General features: G+C 39.5%; 1 protein-coding gene across 1 annotated transcript in view; it reads right to left on the bottom strand.

Annotated features, from left to right (window-relative positions):
* Stpg4 (sperm-tail PG-rich repeat containing 4) overlaps positions 1-18613 on the bottom strand; it is a 53299-nt gene that overhangs the window by 17851 nt on the left and 16835 nt on the right. The window contains exons 3-4 of the mRNA XM_046425876.2: positions 7956-8020; positions 7303-7357 (exon numbers count right to left, since the gene is read on the bottom strand). Coding sequence (XP_046281832.1) covers positions 7303-7357; positions 7956-8020 — 120 coding nt within the window. The remainder of the gene's footprint in view (positions 1-7302; positions 7358-7955; positions 8021-18613) is intronic.

Raw genomic sequence — 18613 nt, 5'->3', positions numbered from 1 at the left:
AGGGGTATGTCTACAATCCCAGTGGCTTGGGAGGCTGAGGTAAGAGGATCACAAGTTCAAAGTGAGCCTCAGCAATGTAGTGAGGCCCTAAGCAACTCAGTGAGACCCTGTCTCTAATAAAATACAAAAAAAAGGGTTGGGGATGTGGCTCAGTGGTGAAGCACCCCTGGGTTCAACCCACAATTCCAAAAGAAAGAAAGAAAAAACTAGAAATCTGGTCCCACCCCTCCCCAATTTCATTCCCCAAGACGACACTTTTTCCCTAAGAGCGTGTAGCATGCTGTACAGAACAGTGAACACAGCATTTCACTGAAATAACACTTGACAGCTTCATTCATGCAACCAGCACTCTTCGAAACACCTTTTTGCATGTGTCTCTTTAGAGAATCCCAAACAACTCTTTTCAGCTCTTAGGTGTTCTTCTGACGGTTATCTTATTACTATGTTCCTACCGCTATTTCCTAATTTATATTTTAGAAATCATTTATTGAGTGCTTCCTGGAATAAATGAGAATATGGCTCTCTTGCTCTACCTACCACTCCTCTCGCCTCATTTACTCAAAATAGAACTTTAAGACACTAATCAATTGTTTACTAAATAAATATCACTTCTTGCCGAGCCATGATGTATATATAATGTTTTTCGTGGATAGCCTTCTGTCTTGCCTGGAGTTAGTGCCTATTACTTGCACATTTTGCTCTACTTATTTTCTCAGTTTCTTCCCATGATACCAGCGGTTCTTGAGCCCCTTTTCCTTAGAATCATTCCTTCTGGAATTCTCTACTTTCTTTCTCAATATGGATTTGGTTTTGTCTCAATCTGCTATCCAATGCTCCAACTGGGACAGCTCTCCATTATTCGCTCAGATGGATCCACTCTCTCCTGGATCCCATACCTTCCTATTTCTGGATTTGTTCCCTTGTTTTTGCTGTATTTTAAAAAAATAACTTGGAGCATCTTAAAAAAAAAAAAAACTTAGCAGGTAATTTTTATGTATTCTATTTTGAAAATGTTTCTGTTTTGTTTTTACAATTAATGATGGTTTGGCTGAACATAGAATCCTAAATTGAAAATCATTTTTCCTTTCTCATTTCTCTGTGGATTCTAACTGTATTAAAACATCCCCAACAACTTCCCCTTCTATAACTTCCCCTTCTTCTCACTGAATTCTATTTTCAACTAGGTGTCCATTCTGTCTATCTCCAATTCTAGTTCATGTTAAAAGTTTTTATAGCTGTATATGTTGAGATCAGGCAACTGAATGGAAATCCAGTTTGTTTGTTTGTTTGTTTCCCTTGGGGTATTCTAAGTGTCAGGATGTGGTACTCTTTTCTCTGAATCACTGAGATCTTCCAAAGGATAAACTCCACTCCTGTGTGTGTGTGTGTGTGTGCGCGCGCACATGCGCGCGCTTCACTAGAGATCGAGCCCAGGGTATCTCACATGCTAAGTAAGCACTCTACCACAGAGCTATATCCCCAGCTCCAAACATATACATTTTGGGGGGATGAGTCTCACTATGTCGCCCACGTTGGCCTTAAACACCTGGGCTCAAGCAATCCTTCTGATTCAGCCTTCCAAGTAACTGGGACTAGAAGCATGTGCCACTGTGCCAACTCTACCAATCTTTTGCCCAAGGGGCAAATACTAGATGGCCAGCATTCCACATGAGGAGAATGGGGTGGGGCCTCCAGACCCTATCATTCTGTATACAGCTTTAATTAAATCCCTGGTTTGGAGCGGTATGTCTCACTTTACCTTCCCTCCAAGCCCCCAGCCTTGCTGTGGTCGTAAGGGACAAATGGGCAGCCTCGAGCAGTTACTTTGGCACCACATCAACTTCTTACCACCTACAGACATTAAGCAAGTGGTTTTTGATGCCCTCTCCCTAGGCAGAACTGCATGGAGCCTAGGTTTCAAGGTCACTATGGACTGGGCATAAGTCCTAACTCTGCCTCTTAATAACCATGTGATCTCAGGCAATTAAACGAGACGGTCTGTGTCACTCACTGAGCATTATATTATGCCTGGCACCAGAGGACACTTAATAAATGGTAGTCAAAATCATTATCAAAGTTGACCCCAAGAGAATAACAGATTTATGTACTTCCTTCTTGTTCCAAGAGTCCCTAACAGTTCCATGACTGTGATGTTAATTTCTAGAACAATTAAACTGAATGATAAAATCAACCAAATAAGTTTTTCAGATAAAAGCTGCTTGGCACAGTATAACGAGCATTAATGAATGTTATGGCCAGAGGGTTGAAGACCTTCTTCTAGTAAGCTTCACCATGCTAACACAGCAGTCCACCATCTCCCACTGCTGGGATCAAGAGGGCTTGCTCTCTGCAGTTTACAAGTTTATGGATCTAAACCAAAACCACAAGTCTGCTCTGGTTTCCCTGTGCCTGAGTAGGACAGTCACAAAGAACAGCCCGGGGCTCGTTCTTTGTGTTGAAACATTTTCCATGAAAGTATTTTTTTTCTCTTTCTTGAAGGTCAGGATATTCCAAATCAGTGAATCACTTTTATATATAAAATGGAATGGATGGGGTGATAACAGAGAAAATGATAGAGTAAGAAACCCGCCAAATCTTCTCCATAAAAGCACAAGAACACTAGCAAAACGCATCAGAATCTACCACCTTGTGCTATTTTACATGCCAGAATGCTCGTCTTACAGAACACCAACCCAAACTAAAAGAAAATTATTATTGTTTTTTTGTTTTGTTTTGCTTTTGAGACAGGGGTCTCATGATTCTGCCCAGGCTGGTTTTGAATTCTTGGACTCAAGCAATTCTCTGTCCTAACTTTTTGGGTAGCTGGGACTACAGGCCTGTGCCACCATGCCCAGCTCAAAGTAGATAAATAAATAAAATTATTCTTAATTGTGTTTTCCAGTACCTGGATCTCCAAAATCCAGATCTCTGGTGCAGTCTCCCCAGAAACCAAACCTCTGTCTCCCATAGGGAGGTGGGAAGGGAAGTAGCCTAGCAGCTGGAGCCAAGGTGGGGTTAGGACGTGCAGTGAAACTGGTCTGCAGACCTCCTGCTGCCAGCCCCCTACCACCTACAGGTGCCCAGTGCCTCAGATTCCTCAGTTTTTTCATCAGCAGGCTGGTGTTCCACAGAATCCAGGAAAAGTTCAGAAGACTTCACCAGAGAGCTGGACTCGGAGACACACTGTGAGTACAGGGGCATTGCAACACAGCGAACTTCTGCACATGAATGGTGAGCTCCCAGGCTCCTTCCCCCACTCAGCACCCAGATCACTGGTGACTGGCTTACACCCCAGGGGAGACCCACGAGTCCTTCTGAAGCAACTGAAGTGTCCTAAAGACCTTCAGGTACAGACATCCATGGACCACCAAAGGAAAAGCCAGATGGTCATCCCATCCGTTCCCCTGAAACTCACCTGCCGATAATCCCCACCTGTATTTATTTCTTATGGCTGTTGTAACTAATGACTATCCATTTGATGGCTTAAAACCACAGTCTCAAAACCTGTCATAGTTCTGGAGGATGATGTCTGAAGTCGGTTTCACTGGGCTAAAGCTGAGACATCAGCAGGACCAGGCTCACTCAGGAGACTCTGGAAGATTCTATCTCATGCCTCTTCCAGCTTCTGTGGCTGCCAACATTTCTTGGCTTGTAGCTACACCATGGCAATCTCCGATTCTATATTTGTACTGCCTGCTGTGCACACGCGTGTGTGACATCTCCCCATCTCTCTTAAAAAGACCCTTGTGATTGCATTTAGACCCCACCCAGATAATCCAGGATAATCTCCCCATCTCAGAATCTTTAACTGAATGACATCTGCAAAATCTTTGCCATCTGAGGTAACACTTATAGGATCTAGGAATTAGGCCATGGGTACATATTTGGGGGCCATTACCTAGCCTACCACACCACCTGCATATAGTTTCCACTAAGCTTTTTAGTTTTTCACACGGAAATATTGAAATAAAAAGGTTTTTTTCCCCACCTTTATTGGATATCTGAATTTCTTAATATGAATTCTCTACTCCTGGCCATTGAAGTTTTTCCTATAGATTGTTAAGGGAGTTTTATAGATAAAGCCATTCACCCTTTATCTACCTTTTTTTTTTCTTTCCTGTTTTGTTTTTTTTTGTGATGCTTGGGCCTACGCTGTACCACTGAGTCACTCCACCTGCTATCTGCCAAGTGAAAATACATTTCCTAATTTGCATCCGCCTATTTACTTTGCTTACAGTTTGTTTCCTGATATAGAAGAAATTTTAAATATTCTGAAGTCAAATGTGATATTTCCTTTCCTTTGAAATTTCTTTCATTGCTACTATCTCAGAAAGTCTGACTTACCCTTAGATATATATTCACATATTTTCTCCTGGTTTATGATTTTCAAAAGTATCTGATTCTTTAATCAGTATGAAGCTTATCTTAATATATAGTATGAAGAGTATAACTTATTTTTTTCTACTTAATCAGTTTTTCAAAATATTTTTTTAGTTGTAGATGGACACCATATCTTTATTTTATTTATTTGTTTTTTTAATGTGGTGCTGATGATCAAACCTAATGCCTCACATGTGCTAGGCAAGAGCTTTACCACTGAGCTTAATCAGTTTTTTAGCATAAAACATTTTCCCCTTTTTCTACTGACTTGTCATATCAACCAAGCATAAAAATCTTGAATATTCTAGGGTTTGTTTCTGAGCTCTGTTCAGTTACCTCAATTTCTTTGTCAAATGTTTACTTTCTGGTCTTTTTGGATCCCAAGTTTGTAATTTAACTATAGTCCATCAAACTACCCTAAAATAATGTTTTATTTTTCACTTTCAGATTGCTTATATCCTGTTCATTTTTTGATATCCTATTGATTAATTCCTTATCTAAAAAATCTCATTTTTATCATAACTCATGTACATGCATTTGGAAATGTTTTTTGGGGGGAGGACCAGGGACACTTAATCACTGAGCCACATCCATATCCCCTTTTTTATATATTATTAGAGACAGGGTCTTGCTGAGTTGTTTAGAGCCTCACTAAGTTGCTGAGACTGGCTTTGAACTTGCCATCCTCCTGCTTCAGCTTCCCGAGCTGCTGGGACTACAGGCATGCGCTACCTCACCCAGCTTGGAAATATTTTAAAACAGAAAGGTTATTTCATATTTTCAAAGAAAAGAGACTAGATATTCTTCCTCTCTATTGTTAATACAATGATGAACTGAACAACTCTGATGATTTTTTAATTACTTAAGTCAACAAAACACAGAGGCAGTCACTTTCTGGGAGCTAGGAATACGGGACAAGAGCTGATAGAAATCCCTGCCTTTGTGAAGCTTGCTATCCTTGTCCAGAAGACACATACAAACAGGATAGGTTAATTTTAAAAGGCAGTGTGTCAGACAGTGAGGAATGCTTTGGGGAAACAAGAAACCTAGGAAGGGGTGGTGGGAATCCTGAATAGGTGACTAGGGAAGACCTCCCGGTGAAGATGATTTGAGTCAAGACCTAAAGAAAGCAGAGGAGCTGATCTCTGGGGGGCCTTCTTGACCAAGGCTGCCCTCATCCTCTGAGCTTCCACAGAAATTTTAATATAAAAACAACATTAGCAGCCACCATGGGCTGAGCTCCTATTCTACGTCAGAGATGAGGCTGGGCTGCTTCTTTATAAAGACATTGCTGATCCTCATAATGATCCTGCAGACCCTGGGGGAGTTGAAGCTAGTTGCCTTGTCACATGTCCCCAAAACCTCCTTTTGTGTAGATCCCTGGAGGGTCTGCTCTATGCTTCTGACCTAGGTTCCTGCTTTTATTTTCCCACCAAGGAACCCCTGCATTAAAGAAGGAGCCAAAACCAAGTCTGAAGGAGGAACCACTGAAGAACATGTCCTACCAAAATGGTGGCCTATACCAAGAACTTTCCAAGAGAATAGTGAAGGCATGTCCCAAGGGCGCCGTGCATCAAACTAGAATGTATTCGGTTCCATGGGGCATAGTGGAGCAGGCCTGTAAGGGCATAGTGGAGCAGCTGGGGAGACTGAGAAGGAAGCATCACAAGTTCAAGGCCAGCCTTAGCAATTCAGTGAGACCGAATGTTAAAAATACAATGTTTTGAACAACCCACAATAAAAAATTAAAAAAAAATACAAAATATAAAGGACTAGGGATGTATTTCAGTTGGTAATTACCCCTTGGTACAATCCCCAGTACATTTTAAAAGCAACCAGCTCAGATTGCAGGATGATGACAGAATATTCCAGGAGGGATATCTCCAAAGGAGAAAAAACAGAAGAGCAACTGATAAATTATCTGATGCATATCATCATTCCTGAGAATTTATAGTTCTCTTGAGAACTTGGGTCTTTAACAAACCAAGCAAACCAAAGTAAAGTGTGTGTGTGTGTGTGTGTGTGTGTGTACACAGTTCTTGGAATTGAATCTAGGGCCTCTTGCATGTTAGGCAAGTACTATACCATTGAGCTACATCTCTAGACCAAGTAAATAAAGCCATGAATTCCAAGAAAATAAAAAGTTCAAGAAATTCAATTTAATATACTATGTAGGTCCACAGGAAGTAAAATCAAAATGTATCAGATATAAAAATTGTGATATCTGTGGGAAAGATTTGAGAGTAGTTGGCTTATATTCCATGCAGAAAATTAAGAAATAAAGCCTCAAATTCAAGAGAATAAAGTAGTAGTTGTATAACATTGTCATTTGAAAATATGGATGAAAATACCAGGAGTAATGGCTAATAGTTGAAGGTGGCTGCCCTCAAAAGATGGAATGGGTGGTAGGAGGCAGAGCGGAGGACTGCCATGTGTGATATCTATGGTACCAACTGACATTTAACCATGAACTGGTATTGTGTTGGTGATGATAGCAAAAATATTTTAAGGGTCTGGGGATATATAGCTCAGTGGTAGAACACTTACCTAGCATGTGCAAGGCCCTGGGTTCAATCCCACCACCACAAAAATAGATAAACAAAATTAAGAAATCATGTTTGATCCTTTTTTGTTTGTTTGTTTTTTCAGTCTGATGGCTACTGAGGCACCATGTTGTACAGTATATATCTTGAACTTCAGAAAGTTAAGGGACTGGACATTTTCTTCTGTAATTTGCCATGAATGGGTTATTTACATTGAAATTCCCAGTGTATTTTCAGATGTACTTAAAGTATAACTTAAAGTAATTGTATTAATCATTCATGTCTTATGACAATGAGCAAAATGTTAATATATTAAAAGGAATCACTGTATATTTAAACATCAAATTCATCATGTATTAATTGTCTGCATTATACTTACAGGAGTAAAGTAGATTGTTGGGAATCTTTGAACTGTAGAACGAAATACAAAGCTCCTGTATTTAAAAAAAAAAGAAGAAGAAAAAAATGGTTTTCTAAATCTATTTTCTTTTTTTGGTACTGGGTATTAGACCTAGGGTGCTCAACCACTAAGCCACATGCTCAATCTTTTTGTTGTTGTTGTTTTTGTTTTGAGACAGGGTCTCACTAAGTTGCTGTGGTTGGCCTCAAACTTGTGATTCTCCTGCTTCAGCCTCCCAAGTTGCTGGGAATTACAGGTGTGCTCCAACTCACCAGCTTCTAAATTTCTTTCTTTTTTTTTTTAAAGAGAGAGAGAGAGAGAGAAATTTTTTTAATATTTATTTTTTAGTTTTTGGTGGACACAACATCTTTGTTTGTATGTGGTGCTGAGGATCGAACCCGGGCCTCACGCATGCCAGGCAAGCGCGCTACCGCTTGAGCCACATCCCCAACCCTAAATTTATTTCTAAAGTGAAGGTCTTTGTTAACTTATTCCCTATGTATCATTTAATATTTAAAAATGCTAATCTGAATATGAGGTGCATAAATGAAGTTTAAATCATAAGTATTGGTATGTAAATATGTATGTAAATAGGCATGAATGAAATGATTAAAAGCAACTTCATTGATTACCTGGAAGCGTACTTGGGAACTGGTGTAGGAAGAATCTCATACTGCCCTGGGTAAAGATGGAGTGACTACATGGAAGGAACAAGGACACAATAATAGATTAATAGAGGTTGTAAACTCACTTGATTATCTCTTATTCAATAATCCTTTATTTTATGACCACTCAACATTTCATCATTTATTCTCTGCTTTAATAGTAGGAAAGGTATACCTTTCCAAAGGTTGAGCTCCCAAACATTCATTATGTATTCATTTTCCATGGTGAATTTTATAGACAATCTGCCTGAGATGTTGCATGGGAAAATGCTGCCTCATTAATCACATTTTGAATTGCTAGAGTCAAAAAATCACTTGGACCATTTATTACTGGGCTGGTGGTGGGAAATACAGTGGTGAGAGAGAGACATGGCCCCTGACAGCAGGGGTGAGAGGCACCTTCAGGAATGATTCTAACACTGTAGTCAATGCTGAAATAGATTGACAACCAGGGCAGGGATGGGGGCGGAGAGTAAACCCAACAGGGTGATCTAAAGACAGCAAAGAAGAGGAGATTTGAGGGGGTTCCCTGGCTCAAGCCGAGCCAGGAGGGATTTCAAGAAGAGCCTTCCATGTGAAACTGTCTTTCTGCCCTATGTCAAAATAGCTGCAGACTATCTAGGTGGCTCCGTTGTCCCTTTATCTGTGGATGCCCAGAGGATGAGGAGCAAGGGAGTTCATGAGGGAGAAGAGGATATGTGAAGGGAGGAAGGCGGAGAGGAAGGAGAATGAGGAACAGGAGGGAACAAGGGCAGGAGCTCAGGACTCTGTCGAAGGAGCCGCCAGGCAGGAGCTGGATCAGAAACTCCTCGGGAGGCTGAGGAGAACCATCTCCCTCCACCTCCTAGTATTTTTTATATAGAATTTTGAGAAATGATGCTGCCTTTGTTGAAAATGAAGCATCCTCATCCTGGCCTAGCTGTCACCTGGAAGTTCAGCTATTATATTTCACCCTGCAGCTGTCTTTCCCATGATAGCACACAATTTTGATTGCAGAGGCAGCTTTTTGTGATACAGTGATAACAGTATATATGAATTTATGATGAAATACACATGCTGTCCCGAAGCACCTGTGCTTTATTAATTGCCCACTTGACATAATAAATACAGAGGAAACAAAGGGATTGCATCATACTGCAGAAGCAGAGAAACAAATTTTAAGCAAAAGGCTTTCCTGGGGGCCAACAATGTCCTATTTCTTGATTTTGGATATGGTTCATGCATGTTTTCTATTTACCTTAAACTGTGCTTGCATGTGTATGTGCTCTCTCTCTCTCTCTCTCTCTCTCTCTCTCTCTCTCTCTCTCTCTCCCTACACACACACACACACACACACACGGAGAAAGAAGAGAGAGAATTGAAAAGGAAGGACCCTTAAAAAGCAAGGTGCTCCATTCATCTATTGAAGGGCATCTAGGTTGGTTCCACAGTTTAGCTATTGTGAATTGAGCTGCTATAAACATTGATGTGGCTGCATCACTGTAGTGTGCTGTTTTTAAGTCCCTTGGGTATAAAATGAGGAATGGGATAGCTGGGTGAAATGGTGGTTCCATTCCAAGTTTTCTAAAGAATCTCCATACTGCTTTCCAGATTGGCTGCACCAATTTGCAGCAATTTAAGAGTGTGCCTTTTCCCCCACATCCTTGCCAACACTTATTGTTGCTTGCATTCTTAATAACTGTCATTCTGACTGGAGTGAGATGAAATCTTAGTGTAGTTTTGACTTGCATTTCTCTAATTGCTAGAGATGTTGAATATTTTTTCATATATTTGTTAATTGATTGTGTATCTTCTTCTGAGAAGTATCTGTTCAGTTCCTTGGCCCATTTATTAATTGGGTTATTTGTTTTTTTAGTGTTAAGTTTTTTGATTTCTTTATATATCCTGGAGATTAGTGCTCTATCTAATGTGCATGTGGTAAAAATTTGCTCCCATTCTGTAGGCTCTCTATTCACCTCACTGATTGTTTCTTTTGCTGAGAAGAAGCTTTTCAGTTTGAAACGATCCTATTATTGATTCTTGATTTTATTTCTTGTGCTTTAGGAGTCTTGTTAAGGAAGAAGGGGCCTAATCCAACATAATGAATATTTAGGCCTACTTTTTCTTCTATTAGGCTCAGGGTCTCTAGTCTAATTCCTAGGTCCTTGACCCACTTTGAGTTGAGTTGTATGCATGGTGAGAGATAGGGGTTTAATTCATTTTGCTACATATGGATTTCTAGTTTTCCTAGCACCATTTGTTGAAGAGGCTATCTTTTCTCTGTGGTATATATACACAATGGAATATTACTCAGCATTAAAAGAGAATAAATCATGGCATTTGCAGGTAAATGGATGTATTTGAAGAATATCATGCTAAGTGAAGTAAGTCAATCCCCCAAAACCAAAGGCTGAATGTTTTCTCTGATAAGTGGATGCTGATCCATAATGGAGGTTGGGTGGGGGGAGCATGGGAGGAATGGAGGAACTTTGGATAGGGCAAAGGGGAGGGGGAATGGGTAGGAAAGATGGTGGAATGAGACGGACAGACGGACACCATTACCCTAGGTACAAGTATGAAGACACAAATGGTGTGATGCTACTTTGTATACAACCAGAGAAATGAAAAATTGTGCTCCATTTGTGTACCATGAATTATAATGCATTTGGCTGTCATGTATAACAAATTAGAACAAATAAATAAATTAATTTAAAAGAACAAAAAAAGCAAGGTGCTTGCAGGGCGTGATGCTGCACACCTGTAATCCCAGCAACTTGGAAGGCTGAGGCAGGAGGATCGCAAGTTCAAAGCCAGTCTCAACAAGGGCAAGGTGCTAAGCAACTCAATGAGATCCATGTCTCTAAATAAAATATAAAATAGGGCTGCGGATATGGCTCAGTGGTTGAGTACTCTTGAGTTCAATCCCCAGTACCAAAAAAAAAAAAAAAGCAAGATGCTTATGGAAAGACTCAGTCTGGAAAAGAATATTGGTCACCTGTAGGGTCCTTATTTGTCCTGCTCTACTTGGCCTTGTCTACCCTTTGCAGTTGAACAGAACTAAAAGGATTGATTTAAGAGACTGACTTAAATTTCTCAATTCGTTACACACTTTGAGTGGTTCCATTGTTCATGGGTCTAATGGAACACACACGTGCACACACACACACACATGATTTTCTAATTCACACGTATGCTTCTCAGTTCTTCATTTTATAATGTATAATGTGAAGCTCATTGAATCTGTGCCCCGCAAAATATCTGATTCTAGCTAATTTATGTTTTAATTCATACTGATTAGACACTTGAAGATCTTTTAATTGTTGAAGATCATAAAATGTGGCAGGATAATATTAGTGTGACTATATATTCAGATATGTTGCACCAACAGCATCAATGTCACAAAAGAGGAATAAGGTGAAAAAAGGCTGACAGTACTTACTCCACTTGCCCCCCTCCCTGACATACTGGGGATTGAATGCAGGGACCCCAGGGCTTGGTGCATGCTAGGTAAACACTCTACGGCTGAGCTACATCTCCAGAATATTTTGAGACAGGGTCTTGCTAGTTCCGCTGGATGAACTTGAATTAGTGATCCTCCTGCCTCAGCCTCCTAAATAGCTGGTATTATAGAAAATTACCACCACTCCTGGCTCCTGAGGGATTTATTTTTTTAATGGTATTCTGTTTTAAACTTCAAATTCCACTTGTTCATTGCTGGTATATAGGTGAATAATTGACCTTTGAAGGAGTTTTTTTTTGGGGGGGGGGTATTATTTTGGATTATTTACATAGTCAATCATGTCATTTATGAATAGGGACAATATTTTTATTTTATTTTATATTTTTATTCCTTCCTTTTCTTGACATATTGCATTAGAGAGACATCCTTGCCTTGTCCCTCATCTCAGTAGGAAACCCTCTAGTTTCCTACCCTTATTGTTACCTATGATATTAGCTGTAGGGTTTTTTAAAAATAGATATTCTTTATGAGGTTGAGGAAGTTCCCTTATATTCCTAGTTTACTAAGAATTTTTTTTATCATGAATGGGTGTTGTTGATTTTGACAAATGCTTTTTCCACATCTACTGATATGCTTGCATGACTTTTCTTCTGTAGTAATTGATCAGATAGATTAGATTTCTTTATTTTTGAATATTGAACCAGCTTTTCATACTTGGAATAAATTCCACCTGGTTGTGATATGTAGTTACTTTTGTATTTTGTTGAGGATTTTTGTAACTATGTTCATGAAAGACATGGGAGTGGTTTGTAATTTTCTTTTCTCGTGATGTTTTTATCTGTTTTTGGTATAAGGGTGATGCAAGCCTCATAGAATGAGTTAGACAGGTCGTGCTCTATTTCTATCTTCTGGAAGGGATTATAAAGAATTAATATGATATCTTCCTTAAATGATTGGTAGAATTCATCTATAAACCCATGTGGGACTGACATTTTCTGTTTGGGAAGGTTGCTATTATTTCAATTTATTTAATAGCTATAGACCTATTCAGAATGTCTATTTCTTCTTGTATGAGTTTTGGCAGACTGTGTCTTTTAAGGACTTCGTTGGTCCATTTCATTTAGGTTATTAAATTTGTGGTCATAGTACTGTTCACAACATTCTTTTATCATCCTTTTAGTGTGTATGAGATTTAGTGATATCCCCTCTGTTCTAATATTAGTCATTTGTATCCTCCTTTTTTTCCCTTAGTTAATCTAGGTCAATTTTATCAATCTATTCAAGAAAACATTTATTTAATTGATTTTCTCTACTGCCATTTTTAATTTCATTGACTTATGCTCTAATTTTTATTTCTTCTGCTTACTTTGGATTTACTTAATTCTTCTTTTTCTATTTTCTTAAGGAGGAAACTTAGGTGCTTGATTGTCAATCTTCTTTTCTAATATAAGCATTCAACATTACCAGTTTCCCTTCTATGCTCTGACTTCACAATATCCCACATATTTTGTTGAAATGTGTTCTCATTTTTATTTAGTTCAAAGTATCATGTAATTGATCCACGTGTTATTTAGGAGCATGTTGCTTAGTATCTGCATATTTGGGGATTTTCAATTATCTTTCTATTATTGATTTTTAATTTAATGACACTGTGGCATGAGAGCCCACTTTTTATGATTTTTCTTAAATTTCTTAAGGTGTGTTTAATGGTCCAGAATATGGTCTATCTTTTTTTAATTATTACTATTTTTAGTTGTAGATGGACACAGTACCTTTATTTTGTTTATTTAGGTTTTTTATGTGGTGCTGGGGATTGAACCCAGTGCCTCATGCATGCTAGGCAAGTGCTCTACCACTGAGCCACAACCCAGCCCCAATATGGTCTATCTTATAGTGAATATTCCATGTGAGCCGAGAAGATTCTTTTTCTGCTCTTCCTAGATGAAGTAGTCTATAGACATCAATTATAGCAGTTGATTGATGGTGTTATTGAGTAACTATATCCTTGCTGATTTTCTGTGCTTTTGATAAGGGTTGTGTAAGTCTCCAACTATAATAAGGATTCATCTGTTTATCTTTGTAATCCCATCTGCTTTGCCTCACATGTTTTAATGGTCTGTTGCTAGGCACACACATATTGCCTAACATATTTTTATATCTTCTTGGAGTATTGAACCCTTTATTTATATAATGCCCTCTATCTCTGATATGTTTCCTTGCTCTCTTAAATCAATATAGCTTGTCCTGCTTTCTTTCTCTTTTTCTTTTCCTCCTTTCTTTTTTTGGGGGGGGTTTGGTGGTGGGGGGGGACAGGTACTGAGGATCAAACCCAAGGCCTTATGCAGGAGAATCACAAGTCTAAGACCAGCTTGGGCAACTTAGACTCTGTCTCAAAAGAAAAAATTAAAAGGGCTTTGGGGTATAGCTCAGTGTTAGGGTGCCTCTGGGTCCAATCCCAGCACTTCAAAATAAAATTTTTAAAAAAATGAAAGTTTGATTTTTTACCTTCACTTATTCCTTCTTCAAAGGCTCTTCATTTCTGACCTGTATGAACTTCTTTTTCTTTAATGAAGTTCTTTGAAGATTTCTTGCAAAGCTGATCTACTGGTAACAAATTTCTTCAACTTTTGTTTGTTCAAGAAAGTCTCTATTTCTGCTTCACTTTTTTTGGGAGGGCAGGGAACTGGGGATTGAACTCAGGGGCACTCAACCACTGAGCCACATCCCTAGTCCTATTTTGTATTTTCTTTAGAAACAGGGTCTCACTGAGTTGCTTAGCACAATTTGCTGAGGCTGGCTTTGAACTAGCGATCCTCCTGCCTCAGCCTCCCCAGCCGCTGGGATTACAGGTGTACAACACCACACCTGGCTTCTGCTTCACTTTTGAAAGAGTTTCACAGGGTACAGATTTCTAAGCTGGTGTGATTTTCCTTTCAATATTTTAAATACTTCATTTCAGGCTCTTTCTGTTTGTGAGATTTTGGAAGAGAAGTTGGAGGCAATGCTTATCTCGGTCCCTCTACAGGTGTCTCTTCACCCACTCAGAATTTTTTTTTGTCTCTAATTTTCTGGGGTTTGAAAGTGATATATTTAATTATGGCTGTGTTTTGTTCTGGCCTTTATCCTGCTTGGTGTTCACTGAGCTTCCCAGATCTGTGGTTCGGCATCTGACATTTAATTTGGTAAATTCTCAGTCAATATTTTTTCAAATATTTCTCTTCCTTTCTCCCCTGCTTTTGTATTTATATAAATATTATATATATATAATATGTGATATATATTTATATATATAATATATACATATTATATATATATTATATTATATATATAAACACACTGTGCAGTTGTCCCACAGTTATTGAATATTATGTTTATTTCAGTCTTCATTCTCTTTATGTTTCTGTTGTGGAGGCTGAGACTGAACTATCTCAGGCTCAGAGATTCTCTCCTCAGTCATGTCTAGTGTACTTTAAGACTCTCAAATACATCCTTCATTTTTGTTGCAGTGTTGTTGATCTCTAGCATTTCTTTTTGATTCTTTCTTAGGATTTCCATCTCTCTGCCTACATTGCCCATCTTCTCTTTTTGCTTCTTCTATTATTATTATTATTATTTTTTGGCAGTACTGGAGATGGAACCCAGGGCCTTGTCCCTGCTGGGCAGGCACTCCACCACTGAGCAAGCTACACCCCCAGCTCCTTCCCATCTGTTGTTCCCTGTTGTCTACTTTATTGCTAGAGTCCCTAGCATAGTCAGTATAGTTGCTTCAAATCACTACTCTGATGATTCCAACAGCCTTGCCATGCCTGATTGTGATGCTTGCTGTCTCTTCAAACTGTTTTTTCCTCTCAGTGTGCCATGTCATTTTTTTTTCTTGATAGCTAGGCAAGACGTACTCGGTGAACAGAGCTGCTATAAATAGACAGTTAGCAATGCGGTGGTCAGAGGTGGGATGGGGGTTAGGTCCAGTCTTTTAGTGAACCTGTGCCTCTTTCTGGATGGCTTTTGCAAGCTCTTCTCAGTGACTGTCCTCTTAGGTGGGATAGGCTGACCAGAGCTGGCTGAGCTGGGCATTTCCCTTCCCCATTGGTCAGTCTCTGAGAAAACCCTAGCAATCCAGGCTCTGGTTGATAGCTTCTCCTAAGGCACACCTTGTTGAGAACAGAGTCTTTTGATGGGTTTCAAACAGTTTCTTTTCCCATCACCCAGGCAGGAATGTGAATATATATATTTTTTTAATTTTACATGTACTGTGAGAACCTGGTTGAGCTCCTGGCGTTAAGCATGGGAAAGCCTATGGCCTGATGGGTCCTCCTAGTGCTTTTAACTCTCAGGCTTGCCCACACCAAGCCTCCAGCAGTTCATCAGTTACAGTTCAGGGGTTTCTGCCCTGGCCACAGAACCTGAGGAGGTTGCAATCTGTGGACTTCTGCTCTGGCAAGTTGTGATTCTCTGTGACCTGTCTTCTCTCCAGCTCTGGGGGTAACAGTTAGCCCTGTGATCTCACTTCTCTTACTCATCTAACAGGAGTAGATTTTTCAGTTTGTTTGGTTTTAAACTTGCTGTTAGGGTGGGACTGCAACTTCTAAGCTACTTACACACAGGACTAGAAACCAGAAATCATTGTGACCCTGTTTAGGGAACTCAGACTTGAGAAGCCACCATCAGAATCATTACAAGGTGAACAGAGCCAAAGAGCCAGCAGGTGCAGCATTTCCAGGTGCTACTGGTAGAAATTTCATTGTCTCTTTTCTCGGAAAAGTCTCATGGGCTTTCTTCATCTATGTGGAAACATCAGTGACTCACTGCTCAGATGTTTTAAGGTCTGAGAAACAGACACATAGGATTTCTCAAAAAAGCAGCATGCCTCATTATAGCAATCATATTGTTGTTAATTTTATCATTAGCTTTCTGGGTGTGGTGGCACACACCTGAAATCCCAGTGACTCTGGAGGCTAAAGCAGGAGGAAAATACAAGTTCCAGGCCTTGGGGAATGTCTTGAAAAATAAAATTTCAAGAACGATAAGTGACATCCAGTCAGAGATACTCACATGCAGACAACATGACTTGACTTACATATGGAAAAAATTTCAAGACTCTACTAAATAATTGTTAGAATTGGAAAATAAGTTCAATCAAGATGCAGGATACAAAATCAACATACCAAAAAAAAAGTAGCATTTTTATACACCAATAGTTGAATCCCATTCACCATAGACCTGTCGACCCTGAGAAAAACCACTTTGAGATCACATCCACCACGATACTGCCTTAACTCAGTGTTGTCACCTAGGAGCATTTTCACATAGGTGGACATTTGGCAATGTCTCGTAATATTTTGGGGTATTACAATTGGGAAGGGAGACTGGTATCTAGTGAGTAGAGGCCAGGAATACTGTTACATATCCTACAAAGCACAGAACAGCTCCCCCACATGAAGATTTATCCTATCAAAATAGCAATAGTGCTGAGGCTGAAAAACCCTGGATTAGACTTGCAAGTAGAGATGTTGAAAAGGCAGAAGGACTTCAAAGGAGAAGTCTAGACAGGAGATAAGTATTTGGTAATCACCAAAATAGATGGTGTTCATAGCCTTAAGATTGGACAAGATCAGCACCCCAGGGGACAATGCAGATGGAGAAGAGGTCTGAAAGCCTGAGGGCACTCCCAGGTCAACAGTTTTAGGGGAGAAATAGCAAAGACAGCAAAGGCCAAAAAGTCAAGATCAAGGAGATGTTAGAGGTTTGAAAAGACACAGGCCACCCAGGAAAGTGGGAAAGTTAACAAACTAAGAAAGTCCTTTCAGTACCCAATGGAGGTGAAGGGTTTAAGATGAAACTAGGCATTTAGCCACAGAAATTCAGATGTAATGTGTGCAATGAAATTTAACCAGGGTGCGGCTTTGCCAAATGAGGGAGAGAGGAATAGTCAGGGCCAAGGGAACTACAGTGCATTGTCAATTAAATATCATGGGAAGCAACTATGATGATTAATTAGGAAATTCAAGCTTTGTCAGGAAGAGAGAACATCAGGGTTTGCGGGGAAGTGAAAAGATAGGAAAATCAATGGGCTATACGTAGGGGAATGAAGAAATTGTTGGGGTTAGTATACTAGGTTAGCACCAGAGAACTGCCTTCATGTAACTGAGATTATGGAGGAGTGAAATTACAGCTCTTACAAAAAATCTAAGGGGCTTGGATTGTGGCTCAGTGGTAGAGTGCTTGCTTAGCATGTAGGAGGCACTGGGTTCAATTCTCACATATAAATAAATAAAGGCACCACATATAAATAAATAAAGGTCCATCAACAACTAATTAAAAAATTTTTTTAAATCTAAGAAGTAGCTGGGCACGGTAGTGCAAGCCTGTAATCCCAGTGGTGTGGGAGGCTGAGGCAGGAGGACCGCTAATTCAAAGCCAGCCTCAGCGATAGCAAGGCGCTAAGCAACTCAGTGAGACCCTGTCTCTAAATAAAATACAAAATCAGGCTGGAGATGTGGCTCAGTGGTTGAGTGTCCCTGAATTCAATCCCCAGTACCCAAAAAGGAAAAAAAATATATATATAAGAAGTAAGCGGCAGAGGTGGAGGAGAGGTCAAGAAACCAGGTTGTTGGAAGGTCATCCACTTGTGTATTGAAATCATGACAGGAGTAGGGAAAGGTGTGGCCATGAGGTAAGGGAGCTAAAATCATCAAAAAGCAAAGGGATTAGGTAACTCTGAGGCCAGTGGATAATTGTGACATCAAGAAAAAGGAAGCCACATACTGTGTATATTCTCTACAATGAAAACATATTATTTCTCTAACATAAAAAAAAGAAGCTATTGTAAATATTGTGAGACCACCTAAATCCTCTTTGGAAAGGGCCAGATATAGATGAGCATATGCATGCACACACAAACATACTCACACACATACACACACACACACGTACGTGCGCTCACACACTCACACTTAATAAGACTCCTTGAGGGGCTGGGGCTGTAGCTCAGTGGTAGAGCACCCGTGTCACACTTGTGAGGCACTGGGTTCAATCCTCAGCACCACATAAAAATAAATAAAGATATTGTGTCCAACTACAACTAAAAATATATATATTTAATAAAAATAAATTAAATAAAGGTATTGTGTCCAACTACACCTAAAAAATAAATATTAAAAAAAAAAGACTTGATAGAGATTGTCTA

Source organism: Marmota monax, unplaced genomic scaffold, assembly GCF_021218885.2.
Source record: "Marmota monax isolate L192 unplaced genomic scaffold, Marmota_monax_Labrador192_F-V1.1 WCK01_AAM20220418_F8-fsc00015, whole genome shotgun sequence".
Classification (NCBI taxonomy): domain Eukaryota; kingdom Metazoa; phylum Chordata; class Mammalia; order Rodentia; family Sciuridae; genus Marmota; species Marmota monax.
The sequence above is the reverse complement of the archived record's forward strand: the minus strand, read 5'-3'. Positions and strand labels throughout refer to the sequence as shown.